Source organism: Amblyraja radiata, chromosome 1 (genome assembly GCF_010909765.2).
Source record: "Amblyraja radiata isolate CabotCenter1 chromosome 1, sAmbRad1.1.pri, whole genome shotgun sequence".
In the NCBI taxonomy this organism is placed as follows: Eukaryota; Metazoa; Chordata; class Chondrichthyes; order Rajiformes; family Rajidae; genus Amblyraja; species Amblyraja radiata.
The window spans coordinates 72100638-72123726 of record NC_045956.1 but is presented as its reverse complement, the minus strand read 5'-3'; the positions used below and the strand labels follow the sequence as shown (position 1 = coordinate 72123726).

At 40.5% G+C, this 23089-nt stretch overlaps 1 protein-coding gene across 1 annotated transcript; it reads right to left on the bottom strand.

The window, feature by feature from the left end:
• Positions 1-4415: 4415 nt before the first annotated feature.
• Positions 4416-23017, bottom strand: bmp3 (bone morphogenetic protein 3). The gene is made up of 3 exons (XM_033024030.1): positions 22149-23017; positions 10350-11245; positions 4416-6365 (listed from the first exon to the last, which is right to left on the bottom strand). Exons 1-3 carry the CDS (start codon positions 22432-22434, stop codon positions 6174-6176), a joined length of 1374 nt encoding a protein of 457 aa, XP_032879921.1. The 5' UTR covers positions 22435-23017; the 3' UTR covers positions 4416-6173.
• Positions 23018-23089: the final 72 nt, after the last annotated feature.

The window sequence follows — 23089 nt, the reverse complement described above, 5'->3', positions numbered from 1 at the left end:
TCCTCCTGACCTCTGGTGGTAGAAGTAGGTAATTCAATTACTAAACCTTGGCTGACAGTCACCAAGACGAAAAGAGAGCTTAACCGTTTGTATAGCACTAATTCATTCATTCGTAGGTTGATTGAACACATTATATTTTTTGTAAAATTCATTTCCACTCAATACTAAATGTACAAGTGATTAATAGCTTAGTTAGGGAAAATATTTAAAAGATAGGAGGCCTCATTAAATTTCACTTCAATCTGTCCCTAACTTCTCCTATTCTTACTGACGATGATCCTCATGGACTTCTTTTGCCTTCTTATTTGATCTCTGTCATTACTTCAAACTCCATTCAATTCCTTTTGTAATTTGATATTTACTTTCTAATTATCTTCGTATGACCTTGTTTGCTGTTACTTCTCCAATTACGCTGAGACCACCAACTATTAGAAAGCGATACACATATCTGTTCAAAACTTCCTCTGAGTGAGATTACTACATTGATCAAATTAAAGCTTTTTCAGTTTAGCATATTTTCAGAAGGAAAGCTTCTGGGTGGTAATGTTTCCCTCCAAACAACATCACCAAACCCAAACCAAACCAACCCTGTTCCGCTGAGTTACTCCAGCATTTTGTGTCTATCTTTCTTAGGTTCTATCTTTCCATCCTTTCATTGTCTTCAGTCAGGAATAAATATATCAGAACCAATAATACGTTTTACACAGCAATATCATATTCTAGAGCAGCAATTATTGAGATTGTGGGAAAAGAGAAGTGTATTAATGAGTGGATAATTATATTGCCTGTGAAGGTTTGAATGGGAAGCATGGAGCACATCATTATGCAAAAAAAAAGACTAAAAATGAAGAAAGGAAAAAGTTACCCCTCTGGTTCCTATTAAATCTTTCCCCTCTCACTTTAAACTTATGTCCTCTGGTTCTTGATTCTCCTATGGGCAAGAGACTCACCTCATCCTCCTGTGCTCCAAGGAATAGTCCAAGCCTGCTCAACCTCTCCCTGTAGCTGAGGCTCTCAAGTCCTGGCAACATCCTCATAAATCTTCTATGCACCCTTTCCAGCTTGAAAAGCACTGGAGGATAACCATGAAAGGAGGTTGGATGATCAGTTAGCCCAGTGAGATGATGGCAGTGAACGGTGAGAGTGAAGATTGGTGCCTATGAATGGGCTGCCAGCTCACCTCCCATGCTCTCGGAAATGCTCTAAAGGTTTTGAGGACAGCTATGGAAAGTGATTGACGGCGACCGGGACATACGGAACTGGAGCGACGGCTGCACGAGGCAATAGACAATGAGTTTGCGATGTTGGCAGGTCGAGGTATCACTGGAGATCCTACAACAGAGGGGGTTCACATAGATCAAACGCCGCTGGAAGCCCCATGGATTGGGTGCGACCTGCAGTAGCTGCACGGAGTGGTGGGGAAGGCATCAATGGCATCATCAGGCCAGGCTGACCCTATATCATTGATCCAGTGCTGCCTTCATTACAATGGGCTTTTCAGGCCAAGATAATACTCGATATTTCTAAAAACGTGTTACTAGAAAGATGTTGCTAGAAATGTGGTCTTAGTGCACAGCCTTACAAGAAATCTACCATTTGTTTTTACACTACATCATTGTACTCTTATTTATTTAAAAAACACAAAATGCTCGGGTAACTCAGCAGGTCAAGCAACATGTCTGGAGGACATGGATGGGTGATGTTTTATTGTGGGACCCTTCTTCAGAATAATTGTAGTAGTGGCAAGAAAGCTGGAGGAGAGGTCGGGCCAAGACAAAGCCTGGCAAGTGATCGGTGGATAGGTTTCATTGGCAGATGGCAGAAAAGAAGAGAAAAGGCTGTGAGATAAGTGGAAAGGAGTGAAATATTAATCCAGAGGAAGGGGTCTAGGTAGAAAGACATTGGAGGAAGGGGAAAGGGAGGTGGGATAATGAGAGAAATGAGACACATCTCGGAAAGAGAGAGGGTTGTAAGCTGCCCGAGTGGAATATGAGATGCTGTTCCTCCAGTTTGCATGTGGCCTCAATCTGGCCTCCTTTACATCGGCAAGACAAAGCATCGACTCGGCAACCAATTCGCCGAACACTTGCTCTTGCCAAGGCCTGCTGATCTCTCGGTTGCTAACCATTTTAACTCCTATTCCTATTGCCATAATGATCCTGGGCCTCCTCCAATGCCAGAGTGAGGCCACATGCACAGTGGAGGAACATGATATCAAAATAAACGACATTTAATGTTACAAAAGACTTGAGAAGTTAATGTGTGGGCACATTTGAATATATGCGCCACCCATACAGTATATCCTAAGTCATGTGCTTCAAGGATGTTTTTTATATAACCGCTGTATTAGATTTGATCATCTAGGTAAATGGAGATGCAACGTGGTTAAGAAATATTATCTCAAGTCTTGCTTATGCTCTTGATATCTGCTTTTAATTGGGGATCTTGAGTGGATCAAGTTTCACAGTTTACCATCTGGCCGACACCTATTACCATATCTCACTGCATTCAAAGGAGTGTGAAAATGAAGATGGGAAATACCTCATCTGGAGAAATAGGTTATACTAAGTAAGAAGATTAAAAATAAAATAGATCCAAGGATAGAAGAATGAGAAGAAACAAACAAGCTTTTTAAACTACATCTGTTCGATCAGTATTTGGTTCCCAAGAAACATAACACAGAAATAAATGATTTTGTTAATTACATAACTAAATTTATTTATTTTCAAAGATTGTGAGAAAGGTTGCTATTAATGCAATAAAACACTATGAAACAATTAAGCTCAGATATCAGTAGTGACGTGCCCTTCACAGTTTCATTTCAGATGCTTTGCAGTGTTCAGGAAAATAAAGATGGTATTATTACCCTCCCGCTGTCTTCAATACACTTTACTGCAACTAAACATTGAAACTGTGTAAAAAAGGAGGAAGGAATTGCAGCCAAAAATAAAATAAATAAAAAAAAAGCTTTTCAACAAGGTTTCCTTCCATATACAAATATGTACTATTTTAAAACTATTGTACAATATTACATTGCAATTAAATGTTTACAGGATTTTTTTTACAATTGAGTTAAGTTTTGATTTTTAAAAATCTGCTGCAACCATATCCAAAAGAGCACACTAACCAAAATACAAAGAAATGAAAAATATATTGCAATATAATGTTACAAATGTGCTTAAGCAATACAAAACCATATGATTGTATCCCTCTTTAAATATTGTTGTCTATAGCCAAAGTTAACAATGGAAATGTTATTATCTTTGATATTTTTAATAATAAAGAATTACACGTTTAAAATTGAATCACTTTTGTTAAATTGGCAAGTTTGCTTAAGCTTTGATAAAACAGAGGCAAACTGCTTCACAGATGCCTTTGTAATAATAATCCATGTATATAAAAGTATTTTTAAGTATAAGAGAAAGCATGCAATTTGAGTCATACTGGTTCAATATAATAAAAACTAATAGCTAGATCTGATGGGAGGGAAATGGAACACATCTATTCAATTAATTTTATCTTCAATTGGCAATTTATTTTGGTTTACTTTTGTTGCAACTCTAATATGGTATTTCTACAAAACTGATATTAAAATTACTTAATACATTCACATACATAACTACTTAAATAGTGAAAATATATTTGATTTTTTTTAATTGACTGAAAACTGACATGGGTGATAATTTTTTTCTTAAATGATTCTTAAATATTTTCTTCCCAACATTTCTGATTATTGTATATTTATATAAAGAAATAAAGATATTTACTGATATAAAATAAAGTGGTAAAAATAGTTGACATCAGATCTCAAATTCATCTTTGGAATCAATGGGAAGTTAAACTCACCAAATAAAAATATGCACAAATAATATTCAAGATGACACATAATCTAAGAGAGGAAGGGATTACCTCAATTGGACTAGATTCCTACTTATTTAGATTTTGATGTTGTAACATCCGTTCTCAGGGATCAATGTTAATGATTCTAATTCCACCTGCTTTTAGGTCAATATAAAGGATTTCTATACACCTCCAAAGTTCATGCAGTGCAAAGACCTGCTTAGTATGTCAGCCCATCTCTGAATAAGGCCCAAACTAATTCTCTTTACTTTTTCAAACAATTATTTTTTATATTTGGACCAACAAATGGAATGCAGTGAATTTCATAGTATTCTAATAATTCACACCTTATTAATTTGTTATCCCTTGAACCTATCTTTGCATTAAAGAAATAAATGATATAAGAGATTTAACAGAAAGTTGCAGCCCAAATTTAAATGTGATACAGCAAAAATTAAAACAAAGCTATGGAAATTATGCAATACTGTCAATCGTTAGATTTGCAGTGAAAGATACACCATGCCAATATTAGGATTTTTTTTAATTTTGAAAATGCAACTAGGTATTGTTGGCTACCATCTTTAAGGCAATCTGCAGCCAACTTCACTGCTTCACTTCGGATTTGAAATACTTAGACGTTTCACCAGTGGCTAAATTAAAGCCACATTTAATTCTCCAGCATATTCAATTTAAATTTAATGGTGAAATAAATATGTCCTTTAGTTTTTATCCAATTACTTCCTTACATCAAAATGGATATTATTGAATTAAAGCTGTCCAAAAACAGACAAAGTTGCAGCATATGATAGGCATAATTAATAAAGGATATAGTTTGTCATAGTAATCCTATGTCTGTATGTTTAGTCTGGAGTACGACTGATTATAAAAGATTTTCAGTTAAACTCTCTAAAACCAATATACTTGGAACATTGGCGAGGTCAAACTGGCAGATTTTCTGGGCTTTTTGATGTTATTCTAACTCATGGTCCAACATACTTGTAATTGTTTTTAAAGAGCTATAAAGCAGAATCTATAACACCTCCCAGAAAAATCTGTAACTTTAAAGAGAGCAGAAGAACTGGGATGTTGTTGAGTTTAAAAGGAGCACAGGAACTGACAGTCACCTTCCAGTGAAGCAGATAATGCATTAGCTTGGTTAACACAACATTAATGCCATAATCAATAGTAATAGAACATCCAACCAAACTAACAAATATCTAACAATTTTGACAATTCAGTAACCACCAAGGCAATTATAGCAACTATGTTACTGCAGCTTTGTATTGAAGGGACCAGTTTATGAACTAAACCCGATGCCAGGTCTTGTAGCTGCTGTGGTATTACAATCCCTCCCTTCTTTTTGATTAACATTAGGAGGGGCATTTCAAATGGCGTGAGAAATGTTGCATCTTCTTTACTGACACTACACATATTAAATCCAATGTAGTTAATGGAACTAACAAAGTAACCAGTAACATTGTTCCTGCTTTGTTTGTCCGTTTGTAAGTGGAACAGGTATGACCGGATCATTGCAGTTCTGATAATTATAGGTGTTTCGTGATGTGCTACAACTATACCTGGCAGGTACATTCTCCAGAAAAGCTCCAGAAAACATCCTGCAACCAGCCTGTTGCTTTGAGCACTAATTTACCTTGCCTGCCTGGTGAAAATCTGGTTGAATATCATACCATATCTTCCAAAATATGCATTACAAAGTGTGGACAATTAATATTAAATAATACATTACACATAAAAACATGTGAACTATTGTAAGGTGTTTAAAAAGATAAATTGATTGATTTTCAAATAATATATTTGCATTGATTCACATAACTGTTACATTTCAAATTACTTAATTATTTAATAGTACAGGGTACTGCAATAAAATAAAAAGGTTAAATCAAAATGTTCATTACAGACTGAAATTGGAAGCAAGGGGTGGGGGACAGTGGGAGCTGGTGGGTGGAAGAAGTGAAATTAACCATAATTCAGCTGTAAAGAGTATCTGTTGAAGTGCAATGGCAATTTCTATCAATTTGTCTTTAAAAGCTTAAAAGAAACCTACAGTAAATGGAGCTCCATTCTCAATCCTGAATTCTAGACACAAGGACTCTGGCATCTCCATGTGCTGTTGCTTCAGAAGGTTGCTTCTTTAATGCAGGTGTTTGGGTTTATCTAGAACAAGATAAATCATCTTTCAGATCCTTTCATCCAAAGACACTGCTGGTTCTCATTAATTGGAAGACTTCCTTCTTTCATTTAAAATGAAAAAGAAAGAAATAAAAATACCTGCAGTGCATACCCAAAAATCAAAGTCCACCCACCCCTTGGAGTTATCTGCAAGCACATGATTCCACTGTCATGTTCGGGTAGACCTTCAGCACAATATTTTTGTTTTCATCAACAAATAAGATGCTTAGCGATGACATCTTCTCGGGTACGCAGCATGGTTCTGGTATCCCTGGAACCACACCTACTGCTCTCACTATACTCTGAATCGTGGCATGGTTGGATGGTTTCAATGACTGAAAGAAGAAAGGAAAAAATATTTTACATCAACACCACTGAACATTTTTACATATACTTCAATTTCCCCCCACATAGATGACATCAAGACATTAACATTATTTCTATGGAGCAGATCTTTAATTCCAGATATATTAGTGATTAAGTGGAGTGAGAATACAGGTTATTCAAGATCCAATTAAATGGCTCAATATGCCCGAGGGTCTAACTCTGTGTTCCAATGAACATGACCATTTCAGAGTCTACCGACAAGCAGTGTTGATGATAATTTTTATTATCTGTTGGCAACAAGTACTGTTAAGTGTGTAAATTAAGTATCTGTGGTGTGAAGTATGGCTGAATTCCATTCTGTTAGGGCACAATTTACCAAATGTGGATAGAGCAATGTGCAAATAGGCAAATTGAGGCATGAAGTAGCTTGAACCCTGATCTGAGACATTGATGTTGCCATTTTTAAGCTAATTTCTCCAATTAATACCTTCTTATGAAGACAGGTGACAAAATTCATTTTCAGTAGCCCAATGCCACTTTATTGATTTCATTTAAAGGAAGCACTTCTCCCTTTTGGATCAATTGCTGCCGCAAGGCTCGGTGCTGGGACCGCGGCTATTTACAATATACATCAATGATTTAGATGAAAGGAGTCAAAGTAACATTAGCAAATTTGCAGATGACACAAACCTGGGTGGCAGTGTGAACTGTGAGGAGGATGCTCGGAGAATGCAGGATGACTTGGACTGGTTGGGTGAGTGGGCAGATGCATGGCAGATGCAGTTTAATGTGGATAAATGTGAGGTTATCCACTTTGGTAGCAAAAACAGGAAGGCCGGTTATTATATAAATGGTGTCGTTGGGAAAAGGGGAGGTACAACGGGATCTGGGGGTCCTTGTTTATCAGTCAATGAAAGTAAGCATGCAGGTACAGCAGGCAGTAAAGAAAGCGAATGGCATGTTGACCTTTTCAACAAGAGTAGTTGAGTATAGGAGCAAAGTGGTCCTTCTGCAGTTGTACAGGGCCCTAGTGAGACCACACCTGGAGTATTGTGTGCAGTTTTGGTCCCTTAATTTGAGGAAACATTCTTTCTATTGAGGGAGTGCAGCATAGGTTTACAAAGTTATTTCCCAGGATGGCGGGACTGTCATATGCTGAGAGAATGAAGCGGCTGGGGTTGTATAATCTGGAATTTAAAAGGATGAGAGGATATCTTATTGAAGCATATAAGATTATAAAGGGTTTGGACACGCTAGAGGCAGGAAACATGTTCCCGATGTTGGAGGAGTCCAGAACCAGGGGCAACAGTTTAAGAATAAGGGATATGGCATTTAGAACGGAGATGAGGAAACACTTTTTCACACAGATAGTTGTGAGTGTGGAATTCTCTGCCTCAGAGGGCGGTGGAGGCGGGTTCTCTGGATACTTTCAAGAGAGAGCTTGATAGGATTCTTAAAGATAGCGGAGTCAGGGGATATGGGGAGAAGGCAGGAACGGGCTCCTATACTCAACTCCTCTTGTGGATGATCAGCCATGATCACATTGAATGGCGGTGCTGGCTCGAAAGGTCGAATGGCCTACTCCTGCACCTATTGTCTATTGTGGGGTGGGAGATTGCAACCTTCACGTGGTCCGCCCTATTTCGACGAAAACTCCTGCACCTATTGTCTATTGTCCATTGTCTAAATATTTATTGCTGTTACTTCAGTTGTGTGTGTGCTTGGTGCTTTACACATTACTTCAAATTGAAGAATTCTGCAGGAAGGATTTGACATGTTCTGTAAAACTTCTACGCCAAAGTGAAGCATTTACACAAATTTATTTCGAGAGATGGATACATCAATGGAATACTGTCTGACTGGGAACTTGAGCAGAGGCTGTGAAGAAGGGGGGAGGGGGGGGGGGGGGACTGCTGGGAGGTGGAGGGGTTTCTTCAATGTGCAATTTGCCTCCCTGAAACCCAGCAAGGAACAGTGTGCAGGATGGCTCAGCAATAAGGACATGCTCATTGAATGCTGCCCTGGTCTGCAGCCACCACAGCAGGCAAAAAGCATGCCTTGTAGGTCGTCAGACCATCGTGACTATGAACGTTTGCACAACTGTTGTGTAGATAAGCCCAAGTCAGAAGGTGGTGAATCTGTGGAATTATTTGCCACAGAAGGCTGTGGAGGCCGTCAGTGGATATTTTTAAGGCAGACATAGATAGATTCTTGATTAGTGCATGTGTCAGAGGTTATGGGGAGAAAGCAGGAGAATGGGGTTAGGAAGGAAAGATAGATCAGCCATGATTGAATGGCGGAGTGGACTTGATGGGCTGAATGGCCTAATTCTATTCCTATCCTTTATGACCTTATGACCCTATAGCTGCGTAAAGGGAAATCGCTGATGCTGTCTACTCAAAGAGATTTTAACCCTCGGGTTTCCGAATGTGGGCAGTGAATCAAACAGGTTGCCCAGCTTGCAGGCAGAAGGCATGGTGCAGATGTTCTTTGACAGTCTGCTGTATGGAACCACCACAGCAAGCATACAGGTGAACTCTGGGTAACACGACCATCAGCTGACTCCAGTGTGCAACGTGCGTGCACAGCTCACTTACAACCAGTGCCTTGCTGCTTAATGGGGCACACTGTCAATCTGCAGTCCCAACACTTCCACTGCCTGGACGGTTCTGGGAGAGCCTTATGGCACCTGTCCCACAGGCGATTTTTTCGGCGACTGCCGGCGACTATCACAGTCATAGCAGGTCGCCGAAAAAGCGGCGACTGAACCCCCCTACGATAATGCCTACGACAAGCTACGGCAACATACCACCTAGTCAACGTCAAGCTACGGTAAGCCACCGACAAACGCCGACCCAATAGGACGTCCACCTACGACCACAACTACGAGAACCTACGACCACACAGGTGACAACCTACAATAACCAAAGTCAGCCTACATCCACCCGCAACAAGCTACGACAAGCAACGACCCTGTCGGTGACAACTGAAGACAATTTACTACCTGTCGCCAGTTGACGTAGTTTGACGTAGAATTAGGTACCAGATTCTGTCATCCTTGATTTTCTCTTCAGCCATTCTCTGTGCCCCAACCTCAGCAACGTCTCAAAATGACCAACACTATCTGTTCCTGAGATTCAAGATCTGCAGGCATATCTTTTGCTCCCTGTTTGCAGTTGCGGCTGCATCTGGCGGTGTACCACCTTGTCCTGGAGGGCAGAGCTTTTCAAGGATGCAGTTAACAGTTTTGAAATGTGTATACAAATGAGTGTGAGATAAGCAGGATTAAGTGGGTCAAATTGCAGTGAGTGTTGGTCATGAATCTGATTGAGAGAAATTGTTGGTAACTTAGTCATGAAGTTGTGGTCAATTGTAGGTGTCAGACGCTAATGGTACAAATATTCAGATACGGCACCGCAGTGGCAACCACTGGTGTAGCCACTCCCCTGGACTTCTTCTAGCATTTTATCATCAGGTCTTGCTTCCTGGCTTTGACTTTCAGTGACTATAGTATTTTCTGACTATCTGGAAGACCTGCTGGGCTCTAGAGAAGCAGGCATTCGAAAACTTGGAGGGACTGTCTTCCACTTTAAACCCATGATTCTTTGTTTACCAAGTTCGCTTCAGTTCTCACCTGTATGACAGTTTACTGAAAATCAGCCTAGCTTTACCAAGCAATCCTACCCCAAAAATATTATTTCTTCTGTCCTTTGCTCTCAAATACCTGAGATATTAACTCATTCAAAATGAATAGGTTAATCTCGCCATTAAGAGCATATAAACAAATTAGATACATATGTATTAAACTGTATTATAAGCTTGTAAGTGCTAAATAGGCTACCTCAACTGTATATCGGCATTAAGATGATTTCAATGTGCTTCTTATAATGCATAGAGGCAATGGTTGGGCTCAGAGTTGGCTGCTTACCAACTTAATTTGGTTCCGGGCTGTCAAGAAAGGGACAAATAACAATATGAAAAATGGCACGCACCTTTAGCATGGGGAATTGGCAACCACCTGCACAATAGTAGGCGTCAAAAGACTTGGGAGAGATTATCCACTCACTCCATCCAATGTCTGCAAAATCCACTTTCAAGTAACGGCGGGCACAGTTTCTGGGCTCATTCCACTGTCTCCGTCTTGCTTTCCTCAATGTTTGTTTATCGAACTGTAGAGTTTGCGATTTCTGCCTGTTGCCCTTCCTCTGTTTCCCCTTCCTCTGCTGGTCTGTTGGCCGAGGAAGCAGCTTTTTATAAGGCTTCCTTGTCTCCCATGCATCAGCCTCATTGTATTGATACTCTGCTCCGGGTAACTCGTTGTTATGCAAGGGCATGAGTAAGTTAGTGGACCGTTTCCTCCTCAGTTCAAATGTCCTATTTGCCGTGCTGATTCCGAAACTCTGCATTTTGGTAACGATGGATCCCCGCCTTCTCTGAAGGGTTCTTGTCACACTATCCGGTTCTGAAATTGCAGAATCATTCGCGTACACCAATATATAAGGCGGAAGCTTTGAAAGCAACTGCGTCCAAATGGTTGGACCAGATGATGTGATCTCAATTCCAATCAATAGATTATCATTTGACTTGACATTGTTTACTGCTCGTGTGATGTCTTTCCACTGCCAAAAGAGGAAGTCTCGATAAAAAGTCGATGTACTTATCACATAACGGCCCAGAATTCTGGTATTATTGCCAAAAACCCAGATGGATAGATCAATGTTGACTTGTTTTCTATGAAAACGAACACTGCAGCCATTTAAGTAAGGACACATCCGAGTATTGTTCGCAAGGTCACCTACATAATAATGTAAAGTGGCAGACAAAATGTCTTCTGATTTTGCCAACGAGGTCAGGTTAAAAATCTGCAGCTGTTTGCCTCCAATCCATCCTACAATTGCAACAAAACAATAAAAGGTCAATTATTAGCTAACAATTAAGCAAATATACCATGACATTACAAAATGTCATTGCTATTATTCAGCCAGTTTTAATTGCCCAATTCACATCAAGTCCCTTTGAGGAATGTTTTCAAATTTACTTTCTGGACTGCATATCCGTTATTGGGCATTTAATCAATGTTATTCCATGTTAGCACATTGGTTGACACTTAATCGTTTTACAATATTCCATTGATGCTACGGTGAGGCATTATTAATTCAAATTCTAAATATAATGAGATTTTACATTTTTGAGAATGTAAGGTAATCAGATAATAGAGATAATCAGGATTCCAAATAGGGCATTGTAAATTAGTTATGACTTTGTCATCATCAATTTTTTTCAGTATCTCCTTATCTTGATAATTTAATATATGTGTTTATTTGCTTTGCTTTATCCGTTTTTTTTTTACTCTGCGTACTGAAGGATGAAGCCTCACTCCTGACTACGCTTCCATAATGGCAGTGGACATATCTAATATTGTTTTGAGTACCCCTTGTCCTTCCCCAGGTAACAGGCAGCAGGCTATCCCACCAGGGCCTAAAGGCCAAATCCCAGAAGAGCAAGGCCTGGGATAGTGAGCCAATGGACAAATTGATCAGGATATATTCAGGATATCAGGATATATTCCCAGAACCTGCTTCGGATGTAAAGATTTTCATTTGGGAAGACTTTAAACAAAGCCAGTGGTTTACCTCTGAATGCAGATGCTAGTGCAGGTAATTTGTTTTCACAATGTTGGCTGAGAACATCAGAGATGCCTCATCTGCCCTTCTTCACATTAATGTCATGGGATCTGATATATCAAGCCTAAATTTTATATGGCATCCAATGAAACAGATTTTTCTCAGTCTTCCAATGGATTTTTGCACTCTGGGGTAAACACAGGTCACAAACCCGATGATTCAGAAGCAGTGTGCTGCCAATGATATCAAGAAATGTGCATCTTAATACAAGCTGCCTCTTGGTGATGTTCAGTGCTTGGATTTCATTGATTTTTTAAACATTATGAACAGTGTACATCCATATTGTCATAGGAGAGAAACTATGCTGGTGAGTATTTAAACTGGATTGAGGCCTGGCATATGACAAAGAATAGGAACAATTAAATATAGCAATGGCTTAAATATCCAAGCAAAATATACATAGGTACTAGTCATTACCATGCCAATTATGTAAGGCACTCACATTTTTACTCCTAGGATTCCAGCATCTAATCTAGGATGTTATTTCAGTGTTGTGTAAATACATTAGAAGCTTGAAATATGTAAGAACAAGTGGATGTTAAGAAATCCACAACACTGATTAAACAAAATAAAAATGGGTACCCTAATTTCACAACTAATTCTCTCTTTAATCAAACTGAACTGGTGAAAAATTAATTATGTTTTTCTTGCTGTGTGTGAAATCCTGCCATCTGTAAAATAGTTGTTATGCTTGACTAACAATGGCAGCCACCTTTGAAGTAATTAATTGTAGATTCTATACCTTGAGTTATTTCTGTGAAGTGCAGTAAACATTTAATTTGCGGAAACTTTTGACTCGGGAGCTAGGATTAATTCCCCTCTCCTTACAGAAGATGGTGCTGTTGAGCTATTAATAATGAAGTGGTCCAATGGTCTCACATTTAGTCAGGTGTTGGTTTGACAGCTACCAACAACAATGAATTGTATTCCAGATGTATTTGTCCTGGAATGAAATACAAGTTGCTTAAACAAAGAAATATGCTAAAAAAAAATTAAATTGGAAGAGGTAAACAAAAGGATTTTTAGACAAGTCAACTGCGAAGTTCATGGCGGTTGCTGTAAAACATAGCTTTAGGATTAAAAAGCTATTCACAGGGTCATTAATAATTAGAGATGAAATGGTTGCAAGTTTTCTGTTGCAAAAGGGAAACATTTATCTCCCCCCCCTCCCTCCAAAAGATCTTCAACTAGAAAGTTTCTCCTTCCTCAGAATTATTCACATCTCTTTAAGTTCACAATGCACAGATAGAACAGGTTTAGAGGGATATGGGCCAAACGCAGGCAGGTGGACTAGTGTAGATGGGACATGTTGGTCGATGTGGGCAAGTGGGCCGAAAGGCCTGTTTCCACGCTGTGTGACTCTTAGAAACAACTCTGTGCATAAATTACGCAGAAGTGTAGAAAAGTAATATCTTCAAATATTTTGGTATTATATCACACTTGGGGCAGATGAACTGAATATGGACTTTTTTCGCATTTTGTATTCATTAGAGCTTACACTGGATCAGGGCCGTGTTTCCATGTGGATGTCAGTGGAAGGGTGCGGTGATTGTAACAGCATCATGTTTACTCAAACTCATAACAATACCATCTCCGTTGTGAACAATGATATCTGCACATGTATAAGAGCAGGTGAAAGGCTGGGTGTTCTGCAGCCAGAGACTCAACGACAACTCCTCAGAGCCTTTCCAACATAATGTAATAACATAATAATAATGATAACATAATGTGATGGAATACACTCTGTTTGCCTGGGTGAATGCAGCTCCAACAATACTGAAGCAGCTCGACAGTATCCAGAACAAAGCAGCTCATTTGGTTGGTGCCCTGACAAACAACCTAAACATTCATTCCCTCAGTCACCAGTACACCATAGCTGTGGTAAGTACTAACTGGAAAAATAATAACATTAAAAAATAGAAACAGGAATAGACAATTCAGTCTGTACAATTCAAAGAGATCACTGATGATATTTTAACCTGAGTGCCACATTTTTGTACAAACTCTATATTGATTGATTGATTACTTTATTAATCCCCTTATTCAGGGGAAATTCTGATGTCCTTGCAGCACACTAATAAAAATACAACACAGTATTCATAAAGAAATTCAACACCAAAACATCCCCCCACAGTGATTCCCAAAGTCCAGTCCCCATCCTCTTGTCCACCCATAGTCGGGCCTATTGAGGCCTCCACAGTCGCCGCCACGGCGCCCGATGTTCTCGCCGGGTGATGGTACTCCGGCGTCGGGAGAACCCCCAGCAGCTTGGGGTGCCAGGAATGGCCGCCTTCCCACCGGAGCCCGCGGCTTCCAAGCCAACAGACCACGCTAGACGGAGCTCCGCACACTGGTGATCTCGGCGAGATGTAAGTTCAACGTCGCAGCTGGCCGCTCCGCAGAACCGCGGCTCCACGATGTTTTCCTCGGTGGTACCAAGCATACTGGAGTCCCAGCGCGGCGACCCAGGAAAGGCATCGCCCGCTCCGCAATAGCGCTCCAGCGCTGCACTGCCGCCAAAGCCGATGTTCTGCGCCGCCGCCAAAGCCGATGTTTTGGCCAGGTCCCCTCAGGGAAACGTCGCTCCAGGACCCGCTGGTAGGCCGCGAGGACAGGTCGAAGACGCTGCTCGGAGGAAGGCAACCCCTCCGACCAGGTAGGGACTTAGAAAAGCAGTTTCCCCCTTCCCCCCCACCACCCCCCACGCATAAAAAGATTTAGACCCCCTGACTGTACACGTAACGAACTAAAAATAATAAAAAAGAAGGGGAAAAAACGGACAGCTGCAGGACAGGCAGCCGTTCAGGACAGCGCCTCCTCCTTAATTCTCTTGGTCCAAAAATCTGACATATATACTCAGCGGTTAAGCCTCTGCAGTCCTCTCAGGTAGAGAATTCCACACCTTCTGTATGGAAAAACATCTAAGTCCTGAATGGTTGATTCCTTATTTTGAGACTGTGAATCCCTAGTTCCAAATATCCCAGTCCGGAAACAACATCATTGCATCTACCTTGTTAAGCCTTTAAGGTATATTTCCATGAAATCATCTTTCATTCTCTTAAATTCTGGAGAGTATCACTCAGTCCACTTCAGCTCTCCTCATCAGACAAATCTCCAATCCGAGGAATCAATGTGGTGAATGTTTTGCTGTGTATCATCTTGATACACAGTGTATCCCTCTTACTGCAAAAAGACAAAACCTGGGCACATTGTTCCATGTGCACCTTACAAGGACCCTTTGAATTAAGACATATTTACTTGTGTACCCGAATACCTTTGCTATACTGGTCAACATGCCATCTGCCTTCCAGTGATTATTTGTTCAGTTCCTTTTGAACACTAATTTCAATTTCTCAGCATTTACAAAATAATCTGTTTTTTTACCGAAGTAAATGAACTAACATTTTTATACTACATTCCATTTCTCACTTCCGGACAGGAGTTTCGATGCTACCAGTTCCTACAGCTTTCCTGGCTGCCCACAGGCTGGGACCAATGAGTCGATAACATCTACATAAGAAGTGAACTTAAATTTAAGTCCATTAACCATATATATTACGTAACAATTTGCCACAAAAGTATCATTGAAGGACATCACTTAAAAGAGACTGGCATGCCACTATAGAATGTTGAAAAGTATTTTCACAAAGCAATAGGAAAGCTGCCAACTATGTTCTTCAAAATAGCGGAAGTATCTAAAATCCATTTTTTAGTTCAACTCCTCTCTGATATGGTCAACATATTGTGCTCCTATAATTCCAGTGGTTGAGACTGAAAAAACATCCCATAGATGGCTTCAGGATTAGTTAAAATAGCTTGATACTGGCCACGGTAAATCAGGTGCAATTATGTGAGGTGCTCTCCCGGTGTGCAGGATTGTTGGAATGAAATGTGGGTGGTGTAGGTCATTGTAGGACAGCACCTGCAACTCATCCAGCATAGCTCCATGTCAGCAGAATTCTATTTGCAGGACTTATCCAGTGGACACATTGTTTCAATTTGTTCTTGCCCAACAGAATTCATTTCTTCCCACCTCAACTCTATATTACTTTTCCTTTGTCCAGTTTCTTCCCTGTTATATTTCTGCTGCTCTCCACCATTTTGACAGTTTCCATTTTCCTGGCCCCTACTTGCTCATTTTTACACTGTATGTTCAATCTGCACCCTCCTACTGCACCAAGATGCCCAACCAAATGCCAACTGGCTGAATTTTTTTGCAGAATACTTTAGTCCTGTTTGCTAAGATCAAAGCTTTAATTTTCCATCTCACTCCAACTCTGATCATTGACTCTGACCTGCAATAAAACCACTTGTAAGCTCAAGAACCAGCATTTCATCTTCCAACTGGGTACATTATGTTCAATTACCCAGCGTTCAATTCAATAAATTTAGAAAACTAGCTTTTCTTGTTTTTATCAGAACTGGCAAGTTTGGCATTGCTGGCTCTCAGAGCAAACCAATCAGTGCCATTCCTTCTCATTTCTCTGCAATGTATCCTCTCTCAAATACCTGTCAGCTCCCCTCCAATTTTCCAGCCAGCCACCGACAGCAACACTGCCACCTCCAAATTGATTGTGAATTGCATAGACTTGTGGACATTATTTTTGACTTTGCACTATTATTGTTTGTTTATTTACTCGTTTTATTTATTTATTTATTTGTATGTTGTGCTGCTGTAAGTAAGAATTTAATTGTTCCGTTTTGGGACATACGACTATAAAACTCTTGACATTAGACCATTCCACTTACCATTCTCAGGTTGAAACTGTTCAGTCTGGCAATCTATGATCTGGCCTGTTTTCAATCTGCAGTACAGAGCTGTACTAATTAATGAATTCTAACTAAAATTAAACTAAATTCTGTCATAATACGTAGCTAATTAATGTGCAATAACCTTTGCAATTTCAGCTGACGGGTTTCTTACTTGCTTCAAACGAACAGTTCTGCTGCTCACAGGAGGCTGATCAGGGGCCAATTTCTGTGATTCAGATATTTAGTGTCCGTCGCTAGTCAGGTCTCAACAGTGCAGTTGTAAGTCAGCAATGCTAATAACTGTGCCACCATCACCTTCTTCTACTTACTTCTCCTCTTGGCAGATCAACTGAGATTAACAAGCCTTCATCATTGTTTCACAGCCAGCACTATAACCACCTGCAACATTCAGTCTCTCTAAGTCACTATCCCAACACAGTCATTCCCTTTCTGCTCTCCCTCTTCTCTGCCATTTGCAACATGTTTGCTTGCCAGTGTCTCCTCCTTCTAACAAAAGTTTGTAATCCTGAAACAATAACTCTATTCTGCTCTCCTTTGATGCTGCTAAATTGCTGGGTATTTTCAGTGCTTTCTCTTTTCCTTTCCGATTTCCAGCATCTGCAATGTTTGACAGGTGGAATCTATAACTCAGAGACAAACTTCAGATTGATCCAAAATATGAAAAGGCTGTTGAACAGCATTAATAGCAAATGGGTGTAATACTGAGTTAAATATTTTGTGAAGCGACTTCAGTTGTGAGCCAGTGGATTACTGATAACTGTTTAAAGTTACAGTGCAAGGAATATTACAGTAAAGAATTGTTGCACAGAAGCTTGATATGTTTGAACTATTAATCTTGATGTGTTAAGTGTGCGCCAGTGCCATTTTCTATGCTTTTCTCTCACTTAATCTCACTCATCCTTTTCACATCTCCTTTAAGATTCATCCTTCTAAAGCATTATGTGTAAATTAATCTTGGAGTAGGATTTGTTTGTTTTCCATGCCTACTTCCCTCCAGCATTAAGATGGACATGAAGGCACACAAGACTGCAACGCTGATTTCTGAAGCAACCAAAAGGAGAGCACTGGAGGAACTCCCTGGGCCAGGCAGTATCTGTGGAGGGAAGTGGTCAGTCAATGTGTTGAGTCAAGACCCTTCATCTAGATTGAAAGAGTAAAGAGAGATTGCCAGTATAAAGAGATGGGGAAAGGCATGGGACAAGTGAGAGGTGGATGTTGGTGAGGAGAGGTTGATAATGTTCAGATGGGGGAGGGTGGATGATGATAGTAATAGAGGATGGGAGTTGATGAGTGGCGAAAATAGGCTGCAGATTCTGAGATGAAAGGAAGGTGAAGAATGGAACTGAATAAGTAGAGGTGTCACAGATGTGGCCAACAGAGGTAGGTCAGTAGTGAGTAGTGGGGGAAGGGGGGTATCCAGTAGGAAGAGTATATGAGGCAGGGGAAGAGAGAAAACAGGAGATAAGGAACTGAGGGGCTTAAGCAGGGTGGATGTGGGTATACGGGAAGACTATGGTGGATAGGAGGAGAGAGAAAGGGAAAGAACGGCGTGGGTTACCTAATTTTATAATGTCATCTTCTCTGTATTCTTCAGGCAGTGTGTGAGGTATAAACATAGATAAAGCCAAAATGAGTGTAGCTCATTTGTATGCATCTCTGAAGTATGGAAATTATTTTAGCAAAGAATTGTTGATGCTGGTTTAAACACAATGTGCTGGAGTAACTCAACGAGTGAGGCAGCACCTCTGGAGAAAAGGGATGGATGACGTTTTCCCGGGATGGCGGGACTGTCATATGCTGAGAGAATGGAGCAGCTGGGCTTGTATACTCTGGAGTTTAGAAGGATGAGAGGGATCTTATTGAAACATATAAGATTGTTAAGGGCTTGGACACGCTAGAGGCAGGAAACATGCTCCTGATGTTGGGGGAGTCCAGAACCAGGGGCCACAGTTTAAGAATAAGGAGTAAGCCATTTAGAACGGAGACAAGGAAACACTTTTTCTCACAGAGAGTGGTGAGTCTGTGGAACTCTCTGCCTCAGAGGGCGGTGGAGGCAGGTTCTCTGGATGCTTTCAAGAGAGAGCTAGATAGGGCTCTTAAAAATAGCGGAGTCAGGGGATATGGGGAGAAGGGAGGAACGGGGTACTGATTGGGGATGATCAGCCATGATCACATAGAATGGCGGTGCTGGCTCGAAGGGCCGAATGGCCTACTCCTGCACCTATTGTCTATTGTTTTGGGTTGTGACCCTTTCTGTTGAGTGTAAGCCCTGATTCTCTCTTGATTACTCATTCTGCGATAGGGTATTTGCATCACAATCACTTCTGGTTATAGACGACTTCCTGAAACGTTCTGATCCGTTGGCATGTAACAAAAGCACACAAACATTTTTGTTAACTTACAGACCAAACAGCAGTGATGACAGGGGGAGCTCTTTGCCCATTGAGATTATCAAAAACATGTTACAATTTAGCAGTATTCTGAATTGTAAAATCCTGACCTCTGAACGTCAGACTTTGTAGACAGGACACAATGAGAATGCGAAGCCTAATCCACTAATACACGATGTGCTAACTCATGAAGACCGAGTCATGTCATTCAGTATCCATACTTTGCTCAGTGTGAAATTGAGAAAATATTCAATTTTGATTGGTTGTTTAGAATTAAAACAGAATGAAAAGTAAATGTCATGAGATGAAAAATAACGTGGAATAATGTGGGTTATCGTATTACTATTGAAAATAACATTTTTAAACTCTTTCCCTTAAAATAAAATGGAAAAAAAGTAACCTGGGGATATTTTTGAAGCCATCAGTATTAACTCAATATTGCATGTCTTTTTGAAAATAACCAGATTATAATAGATTAATTATGCCTATCCTTGTATCAACAAATAATAAAACAGTTGAAGTAAGACTGATTGAAATGACCATTAATATATGCTTATGCCCTGTTTCTATAAGGGAACAGAACACTTAAACTCAATTATCTGTTTTTCTTGCTGTTCAAGCATTTATGCTTTCGGTCAACCATATGGCAGGCAGTAAAGGAGTGTATTGACCAAAGGATTATGCACCACTTTATTCAAGGCAGTAGCTATTGTTTCACTCACATCGGTATGGTTCACCAGTGGCCCACCCATTTGTACAAATGTATGCGTGACAGAGTTTAGAGAATGTTTTTTTTTAATCTCTCTATCTCTTCAAGTCATCAATTGCTAAACCTTGATTATGAAGGCACAGAGAGATATTGTCCTCAGACTTCCACTGAGGCAGATACAGATAATGTCAACTGAATGGCTCTTTGATTTTCCCTCCATTTTGTGATGGCACGCATGGATTAGGAACTGTAATCCAGACATTCTATAGTTGTGGTACACACCAAAGGCCAATATTTTGGAATGGATTCATTATGGGGAAATTGTAATGTATGATCGTAGTGCATACTGAATAGTGAGTATCAATCATTGGATTGGACAGTAGTGCAATATCAGAAAAGGTCAACCCATTCTAAGAGCAAAATGTAAGGTCATTGAACTGAAACATTGACCTATCTTTCTCCACAGATGCTGGCCTGACATTCCTAGCAATTCAAGTATGTTTATGTTTTATTTTAAGTCATTGACAGACCAATTTGGCAAAGTTGGAATAGCCCAAGAAATTTTAGACCCTGTGATCTGCCAGATAAACTGTGATAACTTTTGCTGACCCTTTACATTCCTTATTTGTGGCTTTCGTTATCAATAATTTCTTCCTATAAATAATATAATTGATAGCCAATATTGGATAGAGCACAATTTTATTTACAGGTACTGGTTCTAGTAAATGAAACCCATTAATATAATTTCTATATGAACTTTACTGACTGGTGAATGAGCTAGCTAATTATGGAATTACACCAAAAATAGGATTCTTACATTTTGGCAGATGTCATTGACACATGGCAACCAAAACAGAATGGATTCCCAATCATAAGCAAATCAATGCAGATAATGGAACAACATTACAGCTGGAGGTGATTTCAGGACTCCAATCTAACCTTTTATTTACAATGTGCTTGAACTTTGCTCCCGTGGTTTATGATTCCATCTGAAACTTTGGATTACAAACCTCAAATCATAACACTCCCATCCTTTCAACGTCCACAGTATGGTATTGAAGCTTCAAGTGATGCAGGTTGTAAAGTAATGTTTTTATTATATTGACATCCCTAGAGAATAAACAATAGATATGGATGTCATGCTAGGTGTTGGTAGGTCAAGACAGTTCCAATTGCCCTCCACCCTACCTGATGAATCACTTGTTATCTGCCAAGGTAGTGGTGGCAATCCAATGTTTCTGAACTTTCGAGAGGACAATAATAGCTCGAGCTCTCTCCCTAATTTGTATTTAGTGATAGCCCCCACAGGTACTTGTGTAGAGTCTCAGGATGGAATAAATCACTTTATCACCAGCACACGCTTGGTTTTGCGCACATATTGGGCATTGCTATTTGATTAGAATACTGATCGACCGTCGCAGCCCTGTGAATCATCCAGTATTAGCCCTAAGGACTACAGGGAGGGAGCGCGGGAAATGTAATGCCCTTTGACCATTTGCGTGGATATAATAGTCTATTACGAGTATGAGAAGTGTCCTTAAGTTTATATGAAATTATTAATATGTATGGGTCACCGTTACTGAAAACATGATGGGAAATAAGCAGCTGATAACCGGAGTGGTGCATTCCCAGTACATCAGTCAGTACTACTGAAGATCAGTTGTAACTCTCAACACAGATGGCCCGTTACAGGGAAGGTCATGGGGTTACTGTTAGAGTCGCTGCCAAATAGAAATACTCCATCTAAACCATGCCAATCATAATTGGTAGTCACCGGAACATTCTTCTTCCGACAAAACTTATATGAATCAAGAGCAGTCCCTCTCAGATTCACTAATCTATCCAGTGATCACCGATAATCATTCAAATTCATAAATGATAGTAAATTTAGGTCATTCGGACCATCCAATCTACTCCGCCATTCAATCAGGACTGATCGATTTCTTACTCCTATCCCCATTCTCCTGCCTTCTCCCTATAACCCCTGAGTGACACCCGTACTAATCAAGAATCTATCTATCTCTGCCTTAAAATATTGCAGCCATTGTACGCCCCAGGTTTGCCGGCTCCCTCTGGGAGTTCCTGCACAATGAATGGGAAGCAGGTGAAACCCCACCGGTGGGAAATTGGGGGTTCTGTGAGTAAGGACATTGTCACTAGTGGTGGTATATTGCCGCATGGGACAGCCGTCCTTGGAACCATCCTTCCCTCGTGAAACCACCCCTCTCTACTTACCCAGATTAGCTTTGAAACTGCGGACCGTGTTGCCATCCTTAAACAGGTAGCCAGCTTTATTATACTTGTCATAAAGCATCAGCATGTGCTCCGACATGGTGTCCTGGGGCTGCTCTGGAGCTTTGGGGATGGAGGGGCTCTCCTTCCGGGAGGACTCTGTCGAATTCTCAGCCGAGCCAGAAATTCCCCGCAGCCCGCGGATGTGATCCTTGAGCAGGTCCGGGAATGCCGCCGTTAAACAGGTCCACCCGACACACGCAAGCACCAGCGCTCCAAACCTGCCCATCCTCTACTTCAAACAAAACTGCGCACGAATCTGGAAATAACAGCTCTTCAGGCAGTAAAGAAAGAGTTTGCGTTGGTTATTTTTTGCTTTCGGCAAGTTCCAAGCCTGTTCCTGTTGAGTTCCGTGCTGCTCTGGAGCGGCTGCAGGTAGGTGACCGATGAGCAGATAACTTTATGCCGACCTTGCTGAGTTTGTGCGGGGCTGCCTCCGCACTGATGCCTTTAGGCTGTAGTCGCCGCTTGCCTCTACTCCTCTCTGTCTGTCTGTTTCGGACTCTTCTGTTCTGTTCTGTTCCTATCTGAGTGCAGACGCACTGTGTTATGTGCCCTAGCACAACGCAGAGCTTCGGCCCGACCAATCACACTGCTTCACTCCCTTAAATCAAATCAGACTTCAAAAAGCCAAAGACATCTCAGATGTCGAGAGGTGATAGATCAAATATTCAGATCCTAGAGCTGCTTGTGAGCCAGACTGTGGATTGTTACATTGCAGAAATTGACTGCTGCGGGGAACGAGAGATACACACTAGTAAATCTGTCCTGAAAGATTTGAAAATCCACCCACATGTCTCTGAATATTTAACATGACAGGCTATGGGATGTTTGAAAGTTTATTATTATACTGGGAACAGGTATTTTTGTTTTCACTTATCTAG